The following is a 7,826-nucleotide window of genomic DNA, read 5'->3' on the forward strand; positions in this document are numbered from 1 at the left end:
GGGCCCCGCGGCGCTGCCCGGGACAGGCGCGGCCCTGGCCGAGCCCAGCCTGTCGGTGTGTGTCTGTCCTCACAGAGAACTACAGCGCCGAGGACAAGTACAGGATATGGATGAGGCACCGCTACAGGGACTGCGTGGGCTGCCTGGGGGAGCTCATGGGGCACGACGCATTCCAGGTCAAGGTAGGTCCTGAGCCCACTGCTGACCCACGGCTTCACGGCGGGGGCGGCTCCTTGAGGTTATCGCCCCATATTTCAGTGTGGGTGGACGGGCAGTGCTGTAAGACAGCCCTGGTGCTCTGGCTCACCAGCTGCCAGCCTGCAGCTTTCTCAGGGAATAATATCTTAGTTCATTCTTCCTCCTTTTGAAAGTTGCCTCCTTTGGGTCTGCCCCCTGGTGTCCTTGTTTAGGTGGGTTTTTTTGGTGATGTTGCTTTTTTTTTTTTAAAGGAGTTGGCACTCTGCACGCTCATGAAGTTTGTCGAGTTGGAGGCACAATATCCATTGATCAAAATAGAGTGGAAGGGAACTTTAACTTTTCCTTGTGACCTTCTTAAGGTAAGCTGCAGAACTGAAAAGTCCCTTCTGTCAGTGACCTGATGGCACATGAACTCATGTCCCCTCAACCATCTCACTCTCTGCTCCAGTGGGGTAAGAGACTGACTTGTTGCTTTCCTTTCCAAATCCTTTGTTAGGTAGTTGTTGATGGTTTGCTTCCCATCCACGAGGACGCCTCACTCCTGATCTCCCGCTTTCAGGAGTACATGGAGTACGACGATGTGCGGTACTTTGTCATGAAGGCTGTCACTGCCAGCATTGGGCAAGTCATGCAAAAGACAAAGGAGGTAACGAATTGGTACTGGTCAGGTGGCTCTGGATGAGCTGCTCTGGGTTGTGTATCCTGTGGGTGAAGCAAGGTGGGATTAGTGGTATATGAAAATATTTGGAAGCCAGAGAAAGGAATGTGCCCATTGAAGGCGTTGATTTTTCTTCTTGTGTGTGTCAGTATGCCAAGACTGGCTTTACTCTGAAACTAAAAGTATTTCAAGACATATACTGTTGTTCTTTCTGGTCTAAGCTGTAGCTTCTGTTTTACCCAAATCTCTACAGTTTGGGTGACACACAGAGAACTTTTAATTCTCTTTACTCTGGTGCAGAGGAACAATCTGTTTCCTTTACTGGATCCACCAGTTTTGTCAAACCAGAATTAGTACAGAGACAGGTTTTGTGTTGAAGAAACAAGTAATACTGAGTTAAATGCAGCAATAGAGAATATACCAGCATGTAGTTCAGTCATCAACACTTTCCCTTTCTCTTTCCTAAATATATCCAGTACTTGGAAACAGGGCAATATTGAAGCCCAGCATCCTGCTGTCTGTTGTGGAACTTGCTTCATGTTTGTTAATATGCTTTTTTCTCAGAGGCCGCTGCCTTTTTACCAGCAGAATGTATTTTCCCTCATCTCACCCATTAACATGCCAAACAAAGAGTCTGAGATGGTCAAATTTATGGTCAAGCAAGGTTAGTAAACTCTGCATGATGAACTGTGTGTGAAAAGGAAAATCAGGTTTAAGATTTTTAGTGTGTAAATTTATTATTGTTTGCTGATGAAGAGTATCTGCTTCTTTGATCACTTGATTCTAAACAGTGTTAAAAATCCACATTACTCAGTATACAGAGGGGTCTGTCATGTAAAAAGATAAGTACTTCAGCCAAAACTTTTAGCATAAATAAAGGTCATCTTAATTTTTTAAACATCCATTTCAAGTTCAACATCTGTTTTCCCTTTCTTCTTAGATAACCGTGAGGAGTTGAAACTTTCAAAGCTGCAGGTAACTGTTCCTTTGGTGCATTAGAAGTGAAATTTTATCTGCTTGAAATAGTGCTTGGTCTACAGCAGTGTGTTTAACTGTGTTTGCAATTCTGTTTTAAGGCACACAGGCAGGTGTTTGAAAGAATGTGGCTGACTTTTTTGAAGCACAAGGTGAGTGTTACTTCTGCCACTGATCTGCATCACTCTTTAAGGATTGCTGCTCCCTAGCAATTGTGTCCAGCCTTGCACAGAGCTGCTGGTAGGACCCCAGTTTTGAATGTTGGATGAGAACATCCCAGTGATCATTTCACTCTGCCAAGAAACACGACCTCATGTTTGGCCTGTTTCTTTCCTTACTCTCATCCTTTTTTCCCCACCTTTATCATGTCTGCCCATAAGGGTGATCTGCAGCATAACAATGTCTGCTCACAAGCTGAAGCTTCCCCAGCCTTTCTCCTGGTGATTTTCCCCATCTGAGTGATGACACCGTTACTTGTGAGCACCTGCTTCTTGAGTGAACTTAAGTTGGTGTCACTTGTAAACTCTCCCATTTGGGAACTGCTGCTGCAAGCTGTTCTGGATTGTCCTGGCATGTTCCCTTCTGCTTGTGCATTGTCTTTTTAGCCACAGGTTGCTGCTGCTCTCCGAGTTCTCCCTGCAGTGCTTGTTTCACTGTGTGGCTTTGTCCTTCACAGCTGCCCACTGGCCTTTACAAAAAGGTTCTTGTCATTCTGCACGACTCTGTCCTGCCTTACATGAACGAGCCCACTCTCATGATGGACTTCCTGACAGTGGCTTATGGCATAGGTGAGTGAGAACAGCCTTTTATCCTTTGTGGTACCTGCAGTATGGGACAGATGGACTTGGAAGCTCTGCTGGATGCAGCACCACGGCCTGGTTGATGGAATACGTGTACTTTGGGCTGGGATGGAGCTAAGGAACTAGGGTGAACTCCATTGTCTCTGAAAGTGAGATGATTTTACCTGTGTTTGTCAATGTGATTGCTCCTTGTGTATAAGGAAAATCATATTTAAGGCTTTGGGAAGAGTAGAATACTGGAGTGATTTATTTTAAATATAGGGTTCAGCCAGTGCTGCTGATACCTGGGCTGCATCCACAGGTTCCTACAGAAATGTCCTTTCTGAGCAGACCTTTGCCTCCCCAGTGTGGCTTTGTTGAGGAATTAAAACACCACATTCATGTGTCTCAGTCATTGAACATTTGTTCTGCCAAGCTACAGCTTAATCTTTGTAAGAAACTTGAGAGCCTCTGTAAGGGTGTAGATGGAATTGTTTCACCTTCCAGCCATCACACTGGCTCTAATTTCAGGTACTCAGTTTTGTGTTCCTTCTGGTAAGATTTTATTATATAAAAAACTTGAGGATGATTTTTTTTTCTAATTATTTTTATTGTGTTGATATCTGCCTGCTTTCTTACAGGTGGAGCAATCAGTCTTCTAGCCCTAAATGGGTTATTTATTCTGATTCATCAGCATAATCTGTAAGTAAAAAGAGCATTTTGTTTAAAGCAACATGGGTTTATGTCTTTATGTAAGAGGAACTGAAATGGATTCACCACACCTTCAGGCTTTGAAATTCCCCCATGAGAAAGCCAAACTGCACAAGAGGCTCAGCTGTTTGGATGCTGAGCTTTTTTGGCTTTGTGATTTCTTTTACAACTGAACCTAAATATCCTCTTCTCTAGACTGTGGTTGCTCAGCACTTAAAAATCGATTTCCATTGATCTGATTACAGAGTGAAGCCATAGTCTTTGGTGTCCCTTTCCCTGCATCCTGTACCACTTGTGGTTGGTGGACATGGCTTCACCCCCTGAAGATGGCTGGGCACTGCAAGAGCCATAAATTCACCTTGCAGTTTGTTTTCAAGTGGTGACTGTAGAGCGAAGCCTAGGAGAGCTAAACAGAGCACAGCAGTGGGCTGGGATGGGCTTAATGAAAGCACAAAAACATTGAGACACAGTTCCTCTGTACATCACTAATGGATGTTGTATTTTTCCTTTTTTTTCAACAGGGAGTATCCTGACTTTTACAAAAAGCTGTACAGTCTGTTAGACCCTTCCATCTATCACGTGAAGTACCGAGCTCGCTTTTTCCACCTGACCGATCTGTTTTTGTCTTCATCGTAAGTAGCATCTTTATTATGTATGCTCACATATTTTCCTCCTGCTTTTCTGTTCTTGAACAGTCTCCCACATGTCTGGGTATAATGTATTCAGTGTGCCTGCTGCATTAGATACATTTTTACAGAGAAAACCGAATCCAAGAGTGTTACTTAGTGGCGTGTAATTTTTCATGTGCTATTTTTGAAGATTTGCCTCACAGCCATAGATTTTCAGAAAGGAAGAATTGCAGTTAGTTATCAGAGTTTGAGCTGCAAGGGCTTATGGATGTGTTTTTGATCTCTGTTCCACTTTGGCTGGAAGTTACGAATTTGCTGTCTTGTCTTTGTAAATATGGAAAAGTAAAATTTGCAGGCTTTTTATAGATTACAAAGGTGTTGATAAATGGATGACTTTTTGCAGACATAAAGCACTGAAATGTGAAGTGTTTGACAGCCTGTCTTGATGCTGTCAGTTCATTGTACACAGGGAAGAAACTGGGTAGTCAGCTGTTCATACAGTTGCCATCATATTTTATAAAATAAGCCAACAATAACACAGCACTAGGCACTTAATATCCAACCCCTTGTATTCCTGGTGTCCTTTGGAGAGTGACAAGACCTGTGGGGTGACTTTGTTGAACCTTGCAGGTGTAGTGAAGTCTGAGTGACTGAAAATTGTCGTCTTTTGTCCTGACTCTTCTGACGTGAAGAAGGTGCCTAAATGAGCTGATTGCTGTTAGAAATTTGCATTTTTACCATCGGGGGGGGGGAAAGAATTATGCTGCACATTTACACTACACAGCAGCTTTATGTTTCCATTAACAGCTGCAGTGCTTGGAAGCGTTATGTAAATTTAACACCATGGCCTGTATATTAATTAAACTCACAAAACAATGGCAGAAGAATATAACTAAGGCTGCCTGGCCAAGCACTCAGAAGTTTATAAAAGGACCGAATAAAGTTTGCCATGAAAATGGACTGTGCTTGGCACAATGGTACCACATGTCAGGATTGAATCTCACAGTGACCTGAGATTATTCATGCATTGAATGTAAATTCCCCCAAAAATTTGTTCCAGAGAGCACACAAGACCCTATACTGCTGCTTGAAAGCAAGATTCCTAAAGCTTCTCTTTAGTCCCTAGCAAAAAAAGTCTGAAGAGCCCCCTGATCTGTAAGCTGACATGCTGTTAGGGTGGCTGAGGCTGCTGGCTCCCTGCCAGGACTTTAACAGGCTGCTCCCTCCTGTGCCTTGTCCCCAGCCACTTGCCAGCGTACCTGGTGGCGGCGTTCATCAAGCGGCTGGCCCGGCTGGCCCTCACAGCCCCTCCCGAGGCTCTCCTCATGATCATCCCCTTCATCTGTAACCTCTTCCGGAGGCACCCCGCCTGCAGGGTGCTGGTGCACAGACCAGGAGGGCCAGCAGGTAAGAGGGGAGTTGTGTTATGCCTTTAGACAGCATAAAGAGCAGCATTCCTGTGGAGGAAGAGAAGAGATCCCAATTCTGAGGTTTGGAAGGATTCCTCTGTCCTGTCCCTTGAGTTTGTGGAAGCTCCTGCTGTAAGTTCAAGGCTATTCCAAATGCCCTACTTCCTATGCTCCTTAAAAGTAACATGGTTCTGTAGTGCTGCCAGCAGTGACTCTTGGGTCGTGCTGGGATGTGTCAGCTTGTTCCTGGACCATAAAAGACTTGGGAAGGAGCAGCTCTGACTGCAGCACTGGTCCTCTGTTCCCTTTGGGTTTACATTCATCACACAGGAGGTATTAGCTCTGTATCTCCTATTTTCCTTAGATATGTCAGAAGATCCATATGTTATGGAGGAGGAGGAGCCGTCTCAAAGCAGGGCTTTGGAGAGCTCTCTCTGGGAGATTCAGGTATGTCATCCCAAAATGAGCATCTGGGTCTGGTATGGGTCTCTTCCACTCTTGCTGCTTCCTTGACACGTGTTGGCAGTGGGCAGCCCCTCTCATAAGAACCTGCTTGACATATGTCTTGCAAATGAGATGAGTTCTTTTACTGTGCATCCTTTTCTGTCCTAGCAAAGGATTCCATACACTGGAGAAATTGTACATGCTAATTAGTGGGGGGCTTGTGAGCACACATTTGAGCTTGCAGTTCGCAGCTGAAACAGACTAAATAGCTGTAGATGCACCAGGCTTCTCATTTGCTTGGGAAGGGAGAGAGGAACTTGCTAAGCACTGATGGAAGTAGAGCCAGGTTATCCTGTAGAAATGGATCAGGGGGGTGCGTAGGGGGCTGAAGCAGCAACAAGAATGATTGCAGGAGCTGGAATCCTGGGGAGCTGGAGCTTGGATGTGGCATGAGAGCCCTGTGAGGTAGCAGAATTGGGTTATGCAGTGTAGGCATGCCCTGTGGATGAATTTGTCTTGAGCTGCATGTGGCCATGTGAGAGGAGCCTTTGACATATTTGAAAGATGCCTGAAATGAGGATTTCTTGAAGCTCTGTCCTAGCACATTGCAGCGAACTTGGCTCTGATGGAATTTGGTGTTCACCAAAGATCTGACCAACAAGGGGCAGACACCTGTGTGGGAATGCAGATGGGTGTGTGTTACCCTGCACTTAGATTATCTCCTGTTTGTCTTGCTTCCTCAGTCTCTCCAGAACCATTATCACCCAGATGTGGCCAAGGCAGCTGCTGTCCTGAACCAGTCCCTGTCGGAAATGGAGGATGACATATCAGGGCTCCTGGAGCTCTCAGCTTATGAGGTAATGCTGCTGTGCCTTTGTGAATGACTGGAACCAGAGAAAAGGAGATTCTGGAGGCAGCAGCCACGTCCTGTTCATCTGCCTTGCTGCTGGGGAGGGAGCTACACTGATGTGGTTACCCAGAACCAGGGCAAACCAGGAAAATGATCTGTTAAATAATATAGCATGAGCAACAGTGGTGATAGGGCTGGCTTTTATTTGAAGGGTTTGTTTGCTGGATGTTTTTAGACTTTAGAGTAAGCAGTCTTACTAGGGTGAAGAGCTTGTACTGAGTTTTGACAATATTTTCTGGTTTTTATTTTGTAGCTTTTTGATAAAGAAGTGAAGAAAAACGCTGTTGATGTGCCTCTGGAGTTTGAACAAGTACGAGGTTTGTTTGGGAAGAAAAATGATATTTTTGCAGAGCACTTCAGTTTAGACTGATGCCATATCTTATCAGAACACATCTGTCAGCAGTCGGATCTTAGGGACATGCACAAAGCTCCCATGTGCTCAGCAGCCCTTCCCTGTGAGGAGAGCTGGACTGCCTGGCAGAGCTGCAGCTGTCTTCAGTGACCCTTGCCACTGCCCCTGGATGGACTTTGCTGTGTTTCTCACACTTGCATACTGCCACCTGGTATTTGGGAGGGATTTTTCCTCAGAGCAGGGGTTTATGGACTTGTTCCTGACTGGGATCCCAGCCCTTCCCCCAGAACTGCTGGTGCTGGCTCTGACCATCAACAGACTGCATCAACGGACATCTCACTGCTGTTCCATGGGACTGAGGGAAATTGCAGTCTCTGACTGCTCTTATTTTTCAGATGTGTTACTCTTACATGAGAGCTGACAGCCTTTTTGTAATAAATGTCTTCAATACATAAGTGTAAACACCTGATGTATTATAATTATATTTTTATATGCATTTTTAAGCTCATCTTTAGAGGGATGTTTATCTTCCTTTTACTCAGCACTCCCACGTTCAAGGCATTGAAACTGGTTTGTCTAACAACTCAGGGATGCTCAGTAAATCCAGCTATGAAATGCTGCTGGTGTTCCTTCATGTACATCCGTCTCATGCTCTAAGGTTGCTGGATTCCAAATGCTCGTGAGCTTTGGAAGTGAACATAATCCTGGTGCCTGCTGTAGCCAGGGAGGCCAGCTGATGTGCAGTGGGAGGCTAATCCTTG

General features: G+C 45.1%; 1 protein-coding gene across 1 annotated transcript; it reads left to right on the forward strand.

The window, feature by feature from the left end:
• Positions 1-5: 5 nt before the first annotated feature.
• On the forward strand, positions 6-7,568 carry NOC4L (nucleolar complex associated 4 homolog; the record flags this gene model as incomplete). Its single annotated transcript, XM_008634088.2, has 13 exons — positions 6-182; positions 450-557; positions 695-844; positions 1,421-1,520; positions 1,797-1,831; positions 1,933-1,983; positions 2,508-2,619; positions 3,252-3,312; positions 3,843-3,953; positions 5,194-5,357; positions 5,724-5,806; positions 6,547-6,660; positions 6,967-7,568. Coding segments are annotated over 13 exons (1,383 nt in total), but the record flags the coding sequence as incomplete, so codon positions are not given.
• Positions 7,569-7,826: the final 258 nt, after the last annotated feature.

This window comes from Corvus brachyrhynchos, unplaced genomic scaffold, assembly GCF_000691975.1.
Source record: "Corvus brachyrhynchos isolate BGI_N302 unplaced genomic scaffold, ASM69197v1 scaffold114, whole genome shotgun sequence".
NCBI classification, from domain to species: Eukaryota; Metazoa; Chordata; class Aves; order Passeriformes; family Corvidae; genus Corvus; species Corvus brachyrhynchos.